Source organism: Grampus griseus, assembly GCF_964374135.1.
Source record: "Grampus griseus genome assembly, chromosome: 5".
In the NCBI taxonomy this organism is placed as follows: Eukaryota; Metazoa; Chordata; class Mammalia; order Artiodactyla; family Delphinidae; genus Grampus; species Grampus griseus.
This window is the reverse complement of record NC_138998.1, coordinates 25,477,700-25,498,442: the sequence shown is the minus strand read 5'-3', so window position 1 is coordinate 25,498,442 and position 20,743 is coordinate 25,477,700. Positions and strand designations below refer to the sequence as shown.

Genomic DNA, 20,743 nt, shown 5'->3' with positions numbered 1-20,743 from the left:
ATTATGAAGCTCTTTTAGAAAACTCAAATTTCCAAATTTTTTTTAAAAAATATTTATTATTTTTGGCTGTGTTGGGTCTTAGTTGCAGCACACAGGATCTCCAGTTGTGGCATGCAGGCTCAGTAGTTGTGGCGCTCGGGCTTAGTTGCCCCGTGGCATGTGGGATCATAGTTCCCCGACTAGGGATCGAACCCACATCCCCTGCATTGGAAGGTGGATTCTTAACCACAGGACCACCAGGGAAGTCCCCAAATTCTTAAATTAGGTTAATGATTCACTCTACCAAATAAAATTTTACTTTTATTTCCTGTATCTCTTAGAGTAAATTTGGTAGCTCTAGTCAGCTGACCAGCCATTATGTGATAGTAATGAACAATTTTTCAATTTCAAATCATTGTTTTGAGGGTTAATTCCTTAATTAAATATTTGATTGGAAAAGCAGAAAAATCCACTTAGATACAGATTCATTGTTTATTTAATAACTCCATGAAAGAAAATTCCATGTCTCCACAAGTTTTGAGTAGACCTTTATTGCTAAGTATATTTTCAGTCCCCACATAATTAATGTTACAAATATAATAACATTTTTATTTTCTACATGGAGATCAGATTTATTCCCTCATTTTTCCTTGAAAATGTTTTAATTTTATTTTTAAAAAAATAAAGAGGGAGTCACCTTATAGAAAACAATCAAAATTCATTTGTTCCATAAAACAAAGGATTCTTATATATGCACCATTTGGAAATCTGTAAGTTTCTTATACACCTACCATCAAGAGAATGATCTTAAATCTTATGGAGTTAACCTCTCACCTCTATAATTCTGATGGAAATTATTTTAATTTTATCCTACTTCTTTTATAATTTAGGCAAAGATGCAATTTACACGATTCCAGTGAAAAACATTCTTGCTGTGGAAAAACTGGAAGAGAGCTCTTTCAACAAGAAAAATGTAAGTTACATAATTTAAAGCTTTTTAAACTGCATATATTACTTAGCTGGAAATTTAAAAAGGTTTATTTTAGTATTTGTTATTAATCATTAATATCTTATAATTGGTGGCTAGAAATCTGTCTTAAAATTGTCCGTTATTGTTGATGCTTTATATAGTCTGCCTCCCCTGTTAAGTTAAAGGTACTTTTCTCAATATTTGTATATTCTCAAACTTCTCAGCTTGACATTCAAGGCTTTAAGAATATAGTCGCAACCAGTCTGTGCAACCTTATCTTCTGCTACCCTTCAGTACATACCAATACACTCAAGTCAACCAAGATGATTTCCTTGTTTCTGTTTTCCCACTGCTTTGTCTTTACTCATACTTTTTTCCTCCATCTGAAATTCTGTCCCTTTATTCCTGATTATATGATAGTTCCTTCCTTTGGATTTGTGTGATTTCTAAAAATTATACTCTGTTGTACCGTTTAGTACCATGTGACTCAGTCCCAGGGACTAATTTGCTTGAAACATAATAGTTTATACGATACCTGAGCAGCAGTTACCTAGCCAAGCAAACTAGATTTCTCTTATGTACCTTTTTGTGTTTTGTACTGTTTGGTTTTTAGACCCTGTCACTAACTTTTTATCTTAATTGCCTATGAAGATGTTCCAAGTGATACACACAGAGAAACCACTCTATGTCCAGGCAAATAACTGTGTGGAAGCTAATGAATGGATAGATGTACTCTGCAGGGTGAGCCGATGCAATCAGAACAGGCTCAGCTCTTATCATCCCTCTGCATATCTAAACGGAAACTGGCTCTGCTGTCTAGAGACCAGTGAAAACGCTCTGGGTTGCAAGCCATGTACTGCGTAAGTTTCTTTTTGATTAAAGAAGCAATGTTTTAAATGTGTTACATTCATACAATGGAATATTATTCAGCCATAAAATGGATTGAAGTCCTGATACATGCACAGATGAACCTGGAAAAGATGCTGAGTGAAAGAAGCCAGACACAAAGGCCATATGATAACATTTACATAAAGTATCCAGAATAGGTAAATTTATAGAGACAGAAAGTAGATTAGTGGTTGTGAGGGGCCAGTGGGAGGGAGGAATGGGGAGTACTAATGAATACAGGTTTCTTCTGGGGGCGATGAAAATGTTCTCAACTAAATCATGGTTGCACAGGTCAAAATATAAAAAAGGGCAATGTTTAAATAGATGTGCAAGCTTGGGCAAGATACCGAGGAAGAAGGGCTTAGCCCTGTAGACTTAAAGAGTAATGAGATGAAGCATAGGTAATGAAAGTGATTTCACTTTAAACTTCCCTTCCTTTTGATTAGTCACATAATGACCAAACCTCTCTTGGCCCCATTTTATTTAATTATCAAATTAGATTAGATTCCTAAGGTTCCTTCTGCAAAATTCTGTGGTTCTATTTTCAGTCTCAAACCATCAAAAGTCTTTAGCATGTTAACAAAGTGATATTTTTCCAATGTCTTTGATTTCATTTTTACCATAGAGGTGTCCCTGCAGACATCCAAATAGATATTGATGAAGACAGAGAAACAGAAAGAATTTATTCCCTTTTTACCCTCAGTTTACTTAAGCTGCAGAAAATGGAAGGTAACTATACAATTAAAATACTTTTATATAACCATGATCCTTCATTACCAATGCCTGAAGTGTTGCTTTGGCATTTTCTTAAAGTCAAAGATACCTCATAGATTTAACAAAATGTTACTTATATGAAAGTTGCCAAACTCCCAAAGGGAGCCTTTTTCATAATATTCATCAAGTAAAAATACTGTTTTTGAATAAATGTGATTATCATAATTAATAAAATATATGTATTTTGGTTATCTATGCATTTCCAGGGGAGATCTTCCCAGCTTGAGCCCCTTGAAAAGTTTTTTTTCTTTTTTAATAAATTATTGTATTTATTTTTATTTTTGGCTGCATTGTGTCTTTGTTGCTGTGCGCAGGCTTTCTCTAGTTGTGGTGAGTGGGGGCTACTCTTGGTTGTGGTGTGCGGGCTTCTCACTGCAGTGGCTTCTCTTGTTGCGGAGCACGGGCTCTAGGCACACGGGCTTCAATAGTTGTGGCTCGCGGGCTCAGTAGTTGTGGCTCGCAGGCTCTAGAGCACAGGGTCAGTAGTTGTGGCGCACGGGCTTAGTTGCTCTGCGGCATGTGGGATCTTACCGGACCAGGGCTCGAACCCATGTACCCTGCATTGGCAGGCGGATTCTTAACCACTGCGCCACCAAGGAAGCCTGAAAAGTTCTTATTTATACTGTCAATACAAATTACATTTAATGAATTTAGTTGTCTGATCAGAGATTTTATTGCTTCTTGTAGAGGCTTGTGGAACTATAGCAGTCTATCAAGGACCACAGAAAGAGCCTGATGACTATTCTAAATTTGTAATCGAGGATTCTGTAACAACCTTTAAGACAATTCAACAAATAAAAAGCGTCGTAGAGAAGCTAGATGAACCTCATGAAAAGTATAGGAAGAAAAGATCAAGTAGTGCAAAATATGGGAGCAAGTAAGTATTTTTAAAAATACTTTCATTGCCTCTGCTACCCTGTACTCACACCTGAAGTGCAGGCCTCCTGCTTACCTTCGTCTTTCAAAACCGGCTCAGAACCTTTCTCTTGTGCAAGAATCTCCCTGGCCACTCATACAGGAATCTTTGTCTTTTTCAATTCTGGTATCATTTCATTATATTGGTGCAGTACTTTGTCATCACTTTTTAATGTTATATTTCAATGTAATCTTTGAACTGGATACTTAGTAGTTTTCTGTTTTTGTTTTGTTTTGCTGATCCTCTTCCTTATCTCTTACAGTACCTTTATACACACTAAGTACTAGAAAAAAAGAATCAGCTTCGTAGTGCTGGAAGTAGCTTGTAGTTGATGCTTTGGATCCATCTCAGATGCAGATGGACACTGGTGGAAACAGCAGCAAGAGTTAATATTTATTAAGGAGCTTACTCCTTACCCCTGGGCACTGTACCTAGTACTTTACGTTGCATCAGTTAGATAGTTTTTAGCAGCAAGTAACAGAAAATCCCAATTGAAGTGGCTTAAATAATAGGAAATTTTTTAACCTTACAAATTAAGTCCCGATTTCTACAGTTGGTTAGCTCAGCTCAACAGTGTCATCAAGGACAATCCAGCGCCTCAGCCATCTTCAACAAGATGATTTCTGTCTTCCTCAAACTTGTCCCCTCATGGTCACAGCTGGGCTGCAATAGTTCAGAGCCCCACATTTTTAATAACAGCAGCCAGGGGCAGACAAAGCTATTTCCTCCTCAAGAGGAAGGAAACCTTGTCCAAAGTTACCCCTAGCTTCCCCTGAAACACAGGGCTGCCCAGTACTAGCGCTAGAGTCAGGTTTCGATTTGCACAGAGGTAGATAGGGAGAGATGGTTCTTGGACCAAAAACTAAGTGTTTGCCACAATGCACACTCTCTCATTGATCCTCACATCAGCCCAACAGCGTTATATTCCCATTTCACAGCTAGAGAAACCGAGGCTCAGGGAAGCTAAGCACAAGGTCATACAGCTTATTAAGGAGGGGCTTTCAATCTTGGCCCCGCCATTTTTACTTTTTTTTTTTACCTGTGTGGATTGATAATTATATATGTTTTATAAACAATAAAAATCAGTTTGACAGGTATAAATATTTGTGTTCTCCCTAGATAGAAGGCTCAGTACATTAGGAAGATTAGTGTAAGCATCCTAATACTGTCTTTTCTACGTTAGTAGAAAGCATCCTAATACTGTCTTTTCTGCGTTAGTAGAAATACTTTGTTCTCTTCTAACAGTAGTAATCCAGTTTTCTTGGAGCTCCGGAAGGTTTCCATATGAGGTCCTAGTCAATGCTTGACCACCCTTCTTAAATAGTATTCTCCCCCTGTAGCCACACACACTCCTCCTGTACCCACACCCCCTTTCCCAGCTGTATTTTCCTCTGTTAAAAAATTCCAATCTTTCTTGTACTAAATATTTTATTTGTTCATCTTATTTCCTCTATTTTTCTCTAGGGAAAATCCAATTATTGGGAAAACATTTTAGAGTTTGACCAATTGACTCAGAAGAACTGGAAAATATTATTTTTGTTGGAGTTTTTCAATTCATCATATATTTTGTTCACAGTATTTAAGAATGAACATTGGCTTTACTGTCACCTGCATTCACCTTGTATTTAATATTTAATAATTGAAATTAACTGTTTGGGAATCCTGGTATTGATGTGTTCCTAGAGAATTTAAAACCCAAGATTCCCTTCATATCTTACGTGTCAAAAGCCATGTTTCTGCAACTTCTTTTTAATAGAAAGAATCTTCCTAAAGAAGCTTTGTAACAAAAGGAGAACTCCTCCATAGCAAGAAACCATTTCTTCTTCTAACACTCTGTGTTCTGTGGACTTTTCACAACCATTAGTGCCTGCTCTATACTGCCAACATTGTGTTTTACTGGAATATTTCAATCCATGACTATTCAGAGCTTTCCATTTAGTTCATCTAGACCCTCCCTCTTCAAAAAAAAAAAAAAAATGATCTCCTTTGGTCCATTGGTCATTACAGATTACATTTGGAACAGCGACAGAAATGTTAGAAAACTGCCAGAGTATCCTGGAAAGCTGGTAGATCTTTTGTCTATTTAGAGATGATGCAAACAGAACTCAGATAGGAGAAATCAGGGAACATGAACTGTTGTCTGCATCTTGTTTACATTTGGGATGAGTGACGGCAGATGAAATAAAATGAGACCACTAAATTTTTTTCATTGTTTAAACATCAGGTACTCATTTTCTTGATTTGAGAGTTCAGGTTAATGTGACTTCTAAGGACTTCACTTTTGAAAAAGAAGAGAAAGTAAACAATGGGAAAAGGTGGTGGTAAACTCACTCGACTTCACTCATTACTCCATTATTATAAGGGCCACCACCATAGGACGCCCTCCTCCCAGCGTGAGGCTGAGATCTAACTCAAGAACAGTCACTCGGCGCACTTTACTCATCTGGGCCACCCCAGATTATACTTTAGATACTCCGTGGTATCTAATCTTTATGATCAGTTGAATGATCAGTGTTTAAGTCTAGAAATAGTGCTTTCCTAAAAATGTTTATATTTCACTGCTGTTTTCTTATTGCCTGCTAGCCAAATGGAATTTGGGCAAGCAACTGTTTGAATCCTATTTTTCCCTAATTTACTTTTATCCTGAAAATCATAACTGTAAATAAGCAATCGAAGCAAGTTGCCACCTTGAAGTTAAGAGGTATGCACTTTGCTTCATCAGTATTAAAAACCATGGTACTCTTATTTTGTCTTTTTAAATTCAAAACATTTTCTAAATGTGGTACTTTGAACCTTGGAGTATTTTACATGTTTCTGTTTAAAACTGTGACTACTTATTAATGTAAATCTAGCTAGTAGTGCTTTTTTTGTTTCCCTGAGCATAAGCTATATTTCAAGATACACTTTGCCAATTACGTTATTGGTAATTGTTTTTAAATTATAATGTTACTAGGTAATTATTTTTAAAGACCATTCACACACAGTCATCAAAGTTGTTCCATAAATGATTGTAATGGAGCAATGTCTCTAATGTACAAGTCTCTAAAGGACTTGTAAAAATCAGTTGGTTTTATTTAAGAATCAGTCCTAGTCTGCATTATGGTAGGTCATTGCTGGCCCATTTTAAAGACAGGTTTGAAAAGTCTTTTAAATTTTATGAGCTAGTAGATTCCATAAACTACATTGATTCATCATTGTGAAAGAATTTTACCATTTAATAAATTTCTCACTTTTGAATTTCATTCAGATTGAAATTTCATTTTAAGGGTCTCTGAATGTCTGCCTGGAAAGGCCATGTGAGCATTGCCAGGTACCACTCATTACTCTCTAGTGGCTTCTTTAGTTATATTCTTCTAATATTTCTAATGTCAGGCCCTCCGTTATGACGGTTTTTAAAGATCACAGCATTCTCAAAGGGACCAAGGCTGTGTGAATACGTAACTCAGAATTTGAAGAGTTCAGTTACTAGTTATTTTCTTCACATGACACTTTTTAAACAGCCAGTTTGACTGGAATTAACCACCTTGGCATAGCCTAAAAACAAGTAATATGACATGAAATTTTCTTTGAAAGTCTTCTGAAATAAGAGACCATGTCAGTGGGACCCCAAAATAACCAAGGTACTTACTTGCTCCCAAGGGCCTCCTCATTCCTCTGCTGTTACTTATGAGTACTTTGATTTTTACTACCTGATCTGCTTTCTCTGCCTTTTCTAAACTTGAAAAAAATACATGGCAGCTCACTTTACCCTAAAACCCTGAAAACCCCAAGAAGGAAAGAAAAGGATGATATGGAGAAACTCTTGCCATAAATGCCAATTCTGGTTCTTAGTTTATCCATTTCTATCATTTAAAATTATGCTGGTATGTTGCTTGTTTTGTTGTTGTTATCGTTTGTTTTGTTCTTTATTTAGCTTTGTTTTTTTAATATTCATTTAATATGATAATGGGCAATAGCAACATTTTTTTACTCCCAGGAATATAATTTATCAAATTGAACTATTTTCTTTGCCAAAGAAAAATATGTTTATCACGGGTAGTGGTTAAGTGTCAAAACAAGGCTTTCCTTATTGTACAAAAAAAGATGACGAATGATGTGGCTTTTGTTTTTGTTTCTGAAGCCTAATTTCATTCATTTATCAGAAAGGCTCATTCATGCCAGGTTTTAGAAGACAGATTTTTTTTGTTTTTTTAAGTAAAAGCACCTTTAATTTGTTCTAATGGTACATCCTGTAAAGACAAAATGCTACAAAGCCTTTTAGGTGTCCTTACAGTATGTGAAAAATACAGGACTCATTCTAGAGTTAAATTGCCAGTCTTGATATTATCTGCTTCCATTTTTATTAACTTTTGGAAATTAATGTTGCTAGTAAATATTGGTTTTTTACAGTGTCCAGTTTGAAAATATAAGTTATCAAAACTTAATGTAGTGAATTTGTGTAACCATGTTGTATTGTTGAGAATGTATTTTTATTTAAATTTTATTTTCTTATCAAAAGTATTATAAAACTTAAGAACTTTTGTAGCTGTCGCTTGAAAATAACTCAAATAAATTACAAGAAGCCTGTCCACTCTTTGTGTGACCTTACTTTCTCACTGATGTAAGAATTTCTTCTCATTTAAAATTATTGTACCTCACCTATTAGGAAGGGAATAGCAGAAGTGAGGAGTCCTCAGTAACAAAGAACAAACCATCTGGAAAGGGTGCAGTAGTCTTCTGCATTTATCTAGACTGATTTTTGATGGACTGAGGTCCTTATTTATTCATTCAGCAGAATTGTTTTGAAGACCTACGGTGTGCAGGTGCTGTGAAGGGTCCCATCATTGCCGAGAGCCATGCACTTCTGTTGTGTGGGAATATATTCCCCTCTTTTCTGAGTAAATAGTCTAGAGCTGACTTGCACCCCCAACGAGAGAAGCCAGAATCTTCCCCATTAGTGCCTCAGCAGCCTCTTAGTATCCTCAAATAAACCTCCATAAAACCTAGTCCCTGCAACTCCAGAGGAACTGAAGGTTAACAAAGAGGAAGGAATAGGGTTCTGAATCTCTAAGCATCTTGTTTTTACTGAAATACCAGAATCCCACTCATACTAGCCCATGTATTAGAATAGCCCTTAGAAAAATCAGTAAGGACATAGTTGAACTCAACAACATCAATCAACTGGATACAATGCACACCTATAGACTAGTTCCTTCAAAAGAAAAAAAAGAATAGACCTTAGAATAGAAACATCAAAGGGTTCTGTGAGGGTTCTATTCTATGACATAAACCAGTTCTTTAAAGAGAGAGTGGGCAATACTTCTGCTGGATTTCTAAGTTTCATGACTCCAAAACAAGAGACACCTAAGGCCAAGCAGAGTCCCTTTATGTTCCATTCTCTGGTGTAAGTTTCTCGACTGCCCCAAGTCTCAATGACCAGTGTGGCCCTTCAGAGAATACCTGTCTTGGATAGACATGATGTACTTCAAAGATAAACTGATCCATGTCCAGAGACCTTGGGTCATCATTCCTCATATGTATCCTCACCTGAGGGTTAGTCTTTTGTGGCCGAAAGTCTCATTCATTGGCTTGTCATTTTGCCATGCGACTTCTCAGTTTGGTGAACCATTTGCCATCATATTTTAAGCTTATACCTAGATTTTATATTAACAGCAGAGAAGGTAACCTGTTGAAAGTCCTATTAAGATTCATTCAGTTTTCTGCCTTGTATGTTAAATCCTTTTTATTTCATACTGTCAAAGCCTTTGCTTTCTTTGCATTTATCTACTTTTTGACATGGTCTTAGATACATGAAGTTTTTGCTCATCAAGGAAAATTCTGTCTGGAGTGAACAATATTGTTTTCCAAATTTAACATATTTCTCAACTCCACCCAGAACTGAGAAGGCCACACTGCACTGTTACAGAAGCACCCATTATTTTAGTCAGACTCAATGCAGTGTGGGGTAAGTGACCCCTCAAGAGGCCTATCAGAGTCTCCCTGAGGAGATGGAGGGCTCAGGTGTAGTTTGAAAAGGCATGAGTCAGTATAATTTTTATACTTGAAAATGCAAAAAACACCTCTTTTTGTAATTCACAGAACAGAAAAGTCAACAAAATATTGACTGGTACAAATAGCATAGGTGAGACCATGATTCTCACCTGAAGGCCCTTTGCAATATGGAGGCTGAGATGTTTGTGTTAATGTGGGACATTTGTTTTTAAAGTTTGGGAAACACTGGAATATGGGCTAAATTCCAACTCCTGATCCCAAGTCTCTTAAACTGTACATCAGAAGTAGTTGTCAGGAGTAAAACTACAACCAAAATCACTGCCTCCTTGGAGTTTGCATTCTGGGGCGAGACGGAAGATTAAACAAACAGATAAAATGTCAGATGGTGATAAGTATTATGGAGCAAAGTAAAGCGGGGAAGGGAGACCGGGAGGGCTGGGATACGATTTAAAATTAGGTGGTCAGGCAAGCCCTCACAAGGTAGGTGACATCTGAACAAAGATCTGAAGAAGGCGAGGAAAGGGAGTCTTAAGGATGTGAGGGGAAAGGTCCTCCCAGGCAGAAGAAAGAAAACGTGTGGTGTGCTCAAAACAGCAAAGGAGATTAGTGTGGCCACAGCCAGGTGATTGAGAGGAACTGGGATGCCTGGGATGAGAGACCATTTTGAGCAGTGGAGTAACATGGTGGACTTGGCTTCCTTGGATTGCTCTGGCTGCTGTGTTGAGAAGAGTCTCGCAGGCATAGGCGGCAGCAGGGGATTGGGGAGACTAGCATCCTATTCGTGTGAGGGGACCCCGAACAGCCAAGGGGATCCTGACAAAGGAGACCAGCAGCTGGAGTAAACAAAAGAGGCACACGGGCCAGAGTAATAAGAGCGCCCAGGGATAAACCCACAAATACGTGGTCAGTTAATTTATGACAAAGCTGCCATCCAAAGGTCATGCAGTAGCCAAAGGACATGTTCCCCAATAAATTGCTTGGAAAATGGAACATCACAAGCAGAAGGACACTGGACATCGTCTGCTTCGCACACAAAGCTAACTGAAATACACAGTTCTTCACATCAGGCCCTTCCTTTGCTGGGTCCTCTGATGACAGACCCCCAGCAGTCAGCCATGCACAAAAGATTCTCCTCAATTTTTCATCACTTTTCTTCCCATGGCAGCACCTTGCAGCAGGTCCTAAAGAAACAGAGATCCACTCAACGTGGATGCAGACCTGCATTGTTCTGAAACCAAATCCCTGGTGCGTCCTAAGGAGACCTTGCTCCTGTCAGCTGTGCACAGAGCCAGGTCTGTGGGCAGATCAGGCAGGCCCTGCACTGGTAAGAGAGACGTGCTTGTCGCCCTCTGCTGGCAAACTAGGAAATGCAGGCCGCACCCACTCAGTTTAGTGGAGGCTGAGTTCACTGCTGGCAGTCCTGCCGAATCCACTAATGTTTGGGAATAAAGATAGGTGGAGGCAATGTCCCATGAATTCTCAAAAAGAGTTATAAAACAGTTAGAAACCATATGCAATGAAATGAATGTAGATACAAACTTTACACCTTACACCCAAAATCACTCAAAATTGTCCACAGACACATTTAGAAATAAAACTATAAAAATTAAAGACTAAAACATATAAGAAAATTGACATGGCCATGGATTTGGTCACGTAGATCATAAGCTTCGAATTTTATCACAACATGTAAAGCCCACACACAAAAGGGTAAGAATACTCATGTGTTCTATAAAATTAAAAATTTCTACTCAGCGAAATGCCTTATTCAGAAAGCCAAAAGACAAGCAACAAACTGGGAGAAAAATATTTGCAAAATACATATCTGATAAAGACTTTGTACCCACATTATACAAAAATCGATAAACAGCTGCATTAAAAATGGGTAACGATCTGAACAAACACCTGGCCAAAGAAGATTACAAAGGGGACAAAAATATGATCCACGTCGTATACCATCAGGGAATTACACATGAAAACAGTAAGACAGCACTACACACATATTAGAACTGCTAACCTCCTCCCAAAAGGACAACACCGATCACTGGAGGATGGGGCCAAACAGCAACTCTCCTTCGTTGCTGATGGCGCACAAATATGGCCGCTTGAGATACAGTTTGGCAGTATTTTCCAAAGCCAAGCAAGTCTCACCCCTTGAGATCCATCTTTATGCCTCCAGTATTCACAGAACTGCTTTGAAAAACTATATCCAAATGAAAAAAGAACAATGTTATGCACAGAAGCTCTACTCATAACGTCTAAACCTTCCAGGTATCAGGGTTTCTTTAGAAGATGAATGCATAAGGAAATTGGGGTACATACATGCGAAGGGGAGAATCGGACGCCCCAAACTATGGAATTTCAATAGGCCCCAAACAGCTAAAACAATTTTGACAAAGAAAATCAAAGTTGGAGGCTCACACTTCCCAATTTCAAATGCTAGTACACAGCAACAGGAAATAAAACACTGTGATACTGGCATGAGCTATACATAGAGATGAATGGAGATCCCAGAAATAAAGCCATCTGTATAGGATGAACTGATTTTAGACGAGAGTAAACAGCATGAAATTGGGGGGAAATGATGTGTTTAACAAATGGTGCTAGGCAATTAGCTATCCATAGGCAGGGGAAGGAAACTGGACCCTTTATACCACATATGAAAAGTATCTCAAAATACATAAAAGGCTTAAATGTAAAAAATAAAATTTCACTCAGCCCCATGTATTCACGTGTTCTACATCCATGTTTTCAACCAACTCCAGATCAGAAATATTAGGGAAAAAATTCCAAAAACTTTCAAAAGGAAAAACTTGAATTTCCAAATGCCCACAACTATTTACATAGAATTTACATTGTATTTTAAATATTTATATAGCATTTCTATTGTATTAGTTCTTTTTTTTTTTTTTTTTTTTTTTTTTTTTACGGTGTGCGGGCCTCTCACTGTTGTGGCCTCTCCTGTTGCGGAGCAAGGCTCCGGACGCGCAGGCCCGGCGGCCATGGCGCACGGGCCAAGCCGCTCCGCGGCATGTGGGATCCTCCCGGACCAGGGCACGAACCCTTGTCCCCTGCATCGGCAGGCAGACTCCCAACCACTGCGCCACCAGGGAAGCCCTGTATTAGTTCTTATAAATAATCTAGGGATGATTTAAAGTATACAGGAAGATGTGCCCAGGTTATTTGCGAATACTGTACCATTTTATAAAAATGACATGTACATCCATGGATTTTGGTAAGCTCTGGGAGTCCTGGAACCAATCCCCCACTAATACCAGGGAAGACTGTAAAATCTCCAAGAAAACATGAGAATAAACCTTCATATACTTGGATTTAGCAATGGTTTCTTAGATCTGACAGCAAAGCACAAGCAACAACAAAGAAACCGATTGGATTTCCTCAGAATGGAAAACTTTGTACATCAAACTTTTGTGCATCAAAAGATCCAATCCAGAAAGTGAAAAGACAGCCCACAGAATGGAAGAAAATAATTCCACATTATATATCGGATGGGTCTTTATCCAGTATATATCAAGAACTGTTATTGTACAATTCATCAACAAACAAGCTGTTTTAAATATGAAAAAAAGACTTAAGCAGACCCGCCTCTATACAAGACATGCAAATGGTCAACAAGCAGATGAAAAGATAGGATGGAAATGCAAATTAAATCCACAATGCAACAACTACTTCACATACACTAAAATAGTTATAATCAAGAAAATTAACAGTAACTAATATTGGCAAAAATGCAGAGACATTGGAACCGTTAATCATTATTGTGGACGTGGAAAAGAGCACAACCTATGTTTTCAATATGAATATACAATTACCAGATGGAACAACAACTCCACTCCTAGAATAAATAACAGAAAGTATTAAACACAGGTGTACACATCTATTGATAGCAGCGCTGTTCACAATATTCAAAAGGAAGAAACAATGCAAATGTCCACCAATGGGTAAATGGATAAACAAAATGCAGTTGGTCCATAAATTGCCGTATTATTCTGCCATAAAAGGGATCAAGAGAAATGGTGCAGTGGAAACAAGTATGGCAGTTCCTCAAAAACTTCATTAGAGAATTAACGTACGATCCATTCATTCCACATCAGGGTATATACCCAAGATATTGAAAACAAAGACTGGAACAGATATGGGTACAGCCATCTTCCCAGCAGCATTAACCATAGTAACGAAAGGTGGAAGTGAACCAAGTCTCCATGCATTGATGGATCAATGGATAAACTGAACGTGGTGTACACACAAAGGAATGTCATTCAGCCTTAAAAATTCAGAAAATTCTGACATGTGCTACAATATATATGAATCTTGAAGCCATTAGGAGAAGTGAAATAGCCCTGTCACGAAAGGACAAAAACGATATGATTCCACTTATAGGAGTTATCCAGAGAAGTCAGATTCAAAGGAAATATTTAAAATGCGGTTGCCAGGGGCTAAAGGAAATTAGTGTCAAATGGCTACAGAGAGTCACCGTGAAAATGGAGAAGTTCTGAACGTGGATGCTGAGGTTATTTGTACAACAATGTGAATGTGGTTAACGCCATAGAATTTTGCACTTACAATGTTTTAAATGGTAATTGGTATGTACAATTAATCACAAGAAATAAAAATGAATGAAGTACTGATACTTGTTACCATACAGAAAAGGCAAACCAGATCATATCCTGTGCACTTTTCAATCCATCAAGGTTGTGAAGTTGATGAGATGTATCAGTCATGGTTCCAAAAGAAGAAAACAGGATCATAATGCAAAAAGACGTTTCCCTAGGTTTGAAACAGCTGGTGAGAGCCGACGTGAGCCTGTGGGTTGGATTTTGATGTGATCATACGTTAACTTAAGTGTCTGACAAAACGCCATACTGTTTTCCACATCCACTGCAGCATCTTACTCTATTTCTGTATGTGGCAGAATAATATGGAAGTTTATAGATCTACCCTGTTTTGCTTATGCATTCATCCACTGATGGATATTCGAATTGTTTCTACCATTGGGCCAATGTCAACAAGGCTGCTATGAATATTCGTGTACAAGTTTTTGTTTGTACACCTGCTTTCTCTTCTTTGTGGCATATTTCTAGGAGTAGAGTTCTTGAACCCAACTCTAATTGTGCTTTTATCTTTTTGAGGAAGTGCCACGCTACTGTACATATTGTCTGCACCACTTTACATTTCCGTAAGCAATGTGTCAGGGTTCCAATTTCTCTACATTGTTGCCAGCATTTTAATTTGTTTCTTCCTGATTATGACCATTTATTGTATGTGAATGGATGTTCACATTGTGAGTTTAATTTGCATGTCCATCATGACATGAAAGAAATATACCTAAGAGGGTTTTATCAGAATCTCAAACCTCAGGATCCTGCTTAGTAGACATAGCTGTTGCATAACCAAAAACTATTAACGTTCCCCTTAAGTAAATTTTAAAAACCATTAAGCACAAAAACGATCTACCACAATTCATTACAACACCACACTACTCACAATTAACCCAAGCCCACCATAAACCTGTGAAGGTTTTGAAGAAAAACCTACAAAACTAACTACCAAAATAGTACTTAAAATAAATACAATCTATGTCATTATTCTTTTTTCTTTTTAAATTAATTTATTTTTGGCTGTGTTGGGTCTTCGTTGCTGCGAGCGGGGGCTACTCTTTGTTGCAGTGCGCGGGCTTCTCATTGCGGTGGCTTCTCTTGTTGCAGAGCATGGGCTCTAGGCACAAGGGCTTCAGTAGTTGTGGCGCACGGGCTCTAGAGTGTAGGCTCAGTAGTTGTGACGCACGGGCTTAGTTGCTCTGTGACATGTGGGATCTTCCCGGGCTCGGACCTGTGTCCCCTGCATTGGCAGGCAGATTCTTAACCACTGGACCACCAGGGAAGTCCCTGTCATCATTATTCTTACATGGAATGTAACCATGGCCAATGACTTGAAAAATCATCATTATATTTCAAGTATAAGAACACTAATGCCCAACATTTAAAAATCCCACCCATTAATCAAAATTGTTAACAATGCATTTATTGATCTACCAGCCCCATCAAATCTCATCATGATGAAATTTTCCTTCCCTGCTTGATATTTATTTAATTTTACAAATCTTAACACGGTTATTCCTAGCAATACACTATACATCAGATACAATAACTGCCTTCTCTTCAGTTAAGCATATCTACTGAAACGTAAACTACGAATGAATCATCTGAAATTTATATGCAAACCGACATTTCCTATTCTTTGTTTGCTTATTTACCCATGTAAGGAGGGGCCTGTATTATGGATCTTACACCTTCCTAGAAATATGAGACATCAGAATTATCGTACTATTTAAGGTAATAGCCACAGCATTTACAGGTTATGTCTTACCATGACGCTAAATATCCTTTTGAGGAGCAATGGTCATTACAAATGTCCTTTCAACAATTCCTTACATTGGCATTAACCTAGTCAATTGAATCTTAGGAGGATTATGAGTTGATAAAGCCACCCTTACCCTATTCATCACCTTCCACTTTATCCTTCCATTCATTATTGCAGCTTTAACAGTTCTTCACCTATTATTCCTTCATGAAAGAGGCTCTAACAGTCCAAGAGGGATCTCATCTTATATGGACAAAATCCCACTTCATCCATACTAGACAATTAAAGATATCTTGGTTACCTTGTTCCAATTAAAAGCTTATTAATACTACTACTAGTCTCACATGACCTACTAGGGGACCCAGACAATTATATTCCACCTAACATCCTCAACACTCCCCCTCACATCAAACGAGAATGATACTTCTTATTTTCCTATGCAATTCTTGATCCATTCACAACAAGTAGGAGAGGTACTAGCATTAGCCATCTCATTCCTCAATCTTCCCAAAACTTCATACAGCAAAGCAACAAAGTATAATATTATGACCTCTTAGCCAATGTTTATTCAGAGTACTTGTAGTGGACCTATGAACATTAACATGGATTGGAAGACAAACCACTGATCACCATTCTGTTATCATCGGACAAAGGGGATCTACTCTATACTTTCTTAGAATTATAGTCCTTATGCCACTAATAAGCATTATTGAAAATAACCTCCTAAAATGAAGAGTTTTTGTAGTATATTTATTATTTGGTTCTTCTAAACCAGAAAAGGAGAGTAGCATAACTCCCTAAGACTCAAGCAAGAAGCTCCAGCTCCACCATCAGCACCCAAACCTGAAATTCTACTTAAATGATTCCCTGAACAACTTGCTTATGGGACACTAACATTAAACTAACATTCCTATGTACTTTGTGCACTATGTGCTCTTCCACATAAGTAAGTAAGTACATATGCTTTCTCATACGTAATACATATGTATAATCATGAATTATCTACTGCATGTGTATAAGCATGTACATCAGCTTATTGATACTACATAATGCATTAAACATTTCCATTCACATTAGACTCCAGTCCCCACAAATATTCACAGGGGTAATTGAAGTGACTGATATTATATAGGACCTATGTTTATCATACATACCACATAAAATCAAATCATTTCCACTCAACATGTTTATCATAACCTGTAACCAGAGCTTAATCATCTAGCCACGATACACCTTCAACCCACCCACAGATATGCCTCTCTCCTCATTCTAGGCTCATGAACCATGGGGATTCCTATAAACGAACTATATCTGGCATCTGGTTCTTATTTCAGGACCATCTCACCTAAAATCACCCACTCTTTCGCCTTCATTAATATACCTCGATGGATTAATGACTAATCAGCCCAGGCTCACACATAACTGGTTTCATGCTTTTGGTATTTGGAACTGGTGTGGGTGGGGAGGTTCTGTGACATGCTATGGCCATAGCGGCCTTCACACCGTCAAGAAATTTGTAGCTGAGCTGAAACTGAATATTATTTTCCAACATCATCTACCATCATATGTTTTTTGTTGTTTTTGTTTTTACTTCTTTATTGGAGTATAATTGCTTTACAATGGTGTGTTAGTTTCTGCTTTATAACAAAGTGAATCAGCTATACGCATACATATATCCCCATACCTCCTCCCTCTTGCGTCTCCCTCCCTCCCACTCTCACTATCCCACCCCTCTAGGTGGTCACAAAGCACCGAGCTGATCTCCCTGTGCTATGCGGCTGCTTCCCGCTACGTGCCCAGCTAGCTCAGTCGGTAGAGCATGAGACTCTTAACATCATATGTTATTGAGTCAGTGGTCACAGGATATTGAGCAATTACACACTTATGTACACATGCACACTCATATCAGGTAAATAGCTTGCTTAATCAAACCCCTAGCCCTGCTAATTCTCATAATTTATATACAATTATCACCCTGCCAAACCCCCAAAACAAGTCAAAGCATAGAACTATATAAGATTCAACTAACTCATTCAATAAACCTACTGCCTTCACTTCACCAGCCCAAAGTTAGTATAACTACAAACTAGCCTCCTAACTCTACCATTGAATTACTTAGATATATAAGGCTTATACAGACAGAATCTCCCTCAATCTGCCATTTACCTTGAATAAAATTTAAAATAAAAATTACATTTTAATAATCTCCACAAGAAAAAAATAAATATTTCAATACTAATTTTAACACAACCCAAACTAGTACACTGAATATCCATGTGTCAATTAAGTACATAAATGTGATACGTACAAATCCTACTCAACTTGTTGATGGAGTTTAATAATTAGAGCAAGGCCCTGTAAATGCCTGGGTGAGTTTACTAACTCCATAAACACATAGCTTTGATCCTAGCCTTTCCATTAATTTCACATGAAATTACACATGCAAGTATCTGCATCCCAGTGAGAATGCCTCTAAATCAAAAGAGATTAAAAGGCATCAAGCGCACTAAAATGCAATTCAAAACAACTCGCTAAACTGCGCCCCCATGGGAATGGACATTGATAAAAATTAAGCCCAAAATGGAAGTCTGGGTAAGTTATAGGAACTCATTAGGGTTGGTAAATTTCATGTCAGCCACCTCGGTCATAAGATTAACCCAAGCTAGTAGAAATCCAGTGTAAAGCATGTTAAAGATTACCCCCCAAATTAAATGATGTCCTCGCTAAGCTGCAAAAAGCCATAGCAAAAATAAAAATAAGCGATGAAAGTGACTTTAACATTTCTGATTACAGGACAGCTAAGATTAGTTAAGCCACTATTCTTAGCATCAGAGTACTACTAGCATCTACTAGCTTAAAATTCAAAGGACTTGGCTGTGATTCATACTCCGATAGAGGAGCTATTCTATAACTGATAAACTCTGATGAACCTCACCAGCCCTAAATATCACCAACCTCAGGATACCCTGGTAAAGAACAATACCGTAATACGCATAATTATCAGACATAAAAACGTTAGGTCGGGCTTCCCTGGTGGCGCAGTGGTTGAGAGTCCGCATGCCGATGCATGGGACACGGGTTCATGCCCTGGTCCGGGAGGATCCCACATGCCGCAGAGCGGCTGGGCCCGTGAGCCATGGCCGCTGAGCCTGCGCGTCCGGAGCCTGTGCTCCGCAACGGGAGAGGCCACAACAGTGAGAGGCCCGCGCACCGCAAAAAACAAACAAACAAACATCACTTTTAACATAATTTTAAATGTTATTCTAAAAAGGTACAGCTTTTAGTTACAAAGTTCCCTAGAGAGTAAGCATAAACAATACCATAGCTGGCTTAAAACCAGCTACTAATTAAGAAGGCATTCAAGGTCAACCACATATTCATCATAATACCAATAGTATATAAACCAACCCCAAAATTAATAAGGGACTAATCTATTAATTAATAGAAGCAATACTGTCTATATGAGTAACAAGAAATATTTCTCCTGGCATAAGCTTATATCAGAATGAATAACCCGCTGATAGTTAGCAGTAAAATCAATGTAAACCATTATCTAATTATTTATTAAAACCATTATTAACCCAACACAGGCATGCATTTAAGGAAAAATTTTTAAAAAGCAAAAGGAACTGGGAAATCACAAACCCTGCCTGTTTATGAAAAACATTAACTCCAGCACTTCTACTATTAGAGGCACTGCCTGCCCAGTGACACTTGTTTAATGGCCACAGTACCCTATGTGTGGAAAAGGTAGCATAGTCATTTTTTTCTCTAAATGAGGCCTTGTATAATTGGTCACACGAGGGTTTTACTGTCTCTTTTAATCAGTGAAATTGACCTTCCCATGAAGAGGTGGGAATAATATATGATGAGAAGACCCTATGGAGCTTTAATTGATTACTTAATCCAAAAAAATAAACAATAACTGAACTTTAAAGGATAACATAGCTTTTAACGGATTAACAATTTTGGTTGGGGTGACCTTGGAGAATAAGACAACCTCTGAGTGATTCAAATTTAGACCAACTAGTCAAAATGCTTTATCGTTATTAATCCAAAATACTGATACGTGGAATAAGTTACCCTAGGCATAACAGTACAATCCTATTCTAGAGTTCATACTGACAACAGGGTGTATGACCTTGATGCTGGATCAGTACATCTGAATGGTATAACTGCTGCTCATGATCTGTTTGTTCAACGATTAAAGTCCTATGTATGTGATCTGAGTTCAGACTAGAGTCATCCCGGTCAGTTTCTCTTCTAGATTTCTCCCAGCATGAAAGAACAAGAGAAATAAGGCCATCATTATAAAACGTTCTTCAAATTAATTGATGATATAATTTCAATTCAATTAATTGATACATACCCCACTATAGAGCAGGGTTTGTTAGGGTGGCAGAGTCCAGTAAATTGCATAGAACTAAAACATTTTTCCGCAGAGGTTCAAGTCCTTTTCCTAAGAAAATACATATAATCAGCATTCTTTCACTCATTATTCCACTTTTACTCACTGTAGCGTTCGTCATATTCATTGAACAGAAAGTCCTAGGCTATATACAAAACCAGAAGGGGCCACACATCGTCAGCCCTTATGGATTATTACAACCCTTTTCTGATGCAGTCAAACTATGTATTAAAGAACCACTATGACCATCGATCTCATTTTATGTATGTATTATTACATCCTCAGTAATGGCTCTAAACCCTGGCTCTCACAATATGAATTCCTCTCCCCATGCCCTATCTGCTAGTTAATATAAACCTAGGTGTGCTATTTATAGCAGTCATATCAAACCTCGCCATTTCTACTATCCTCTGATCTGGATGAGCTTCGGATTCAA

The 20,743-nt window shown here is 38.0% G+C and overlaps 1 protein-coding gene across 3 annotated transcripts in view; it reads left to right on the top strand.

Moving 5' to 3' along the window:
• The window catches only part of RASA2 (RAS p21 protein activator 2), a gene marked incomplete at its 5' end in the record, with an annotated part of 116,869 nt that extends 108,841 nt beyond the window's left edge, over window positions 1–8,028 (top strand). For all 3 annotated transcript variants that reach the window (XM_082654515.1, XM_082654514.1, XM_082654516.1), the window contains 5 exons: window positions 870–952; window positions 1,601–1,809; window positions 2,463–2,566; window positions 3,299–3,488; window positions 4,992–8,028. In XM_082654515.1, coding sequence (XP_082510641.1) covers window positions 870–952; window positions 1,601–1,809; window positions 2,463–2,566; window positions 3,299–3,488; window positions 4,992–5,022 — 617 coding nt within the window. In that variant the 3' untranslated portion in view covers window positions 5,023–8,028. The remainder of the gene's footprint in view (window positions 1–869; window positions 953–1,600; window positions 1,810–2,462; window positions 2,567–3,298; window positions 3,489–4,991) is intronic.
• Between the last annotated feature and the right edge of the window lie 12,715 nt (window positions 8,029–20,743).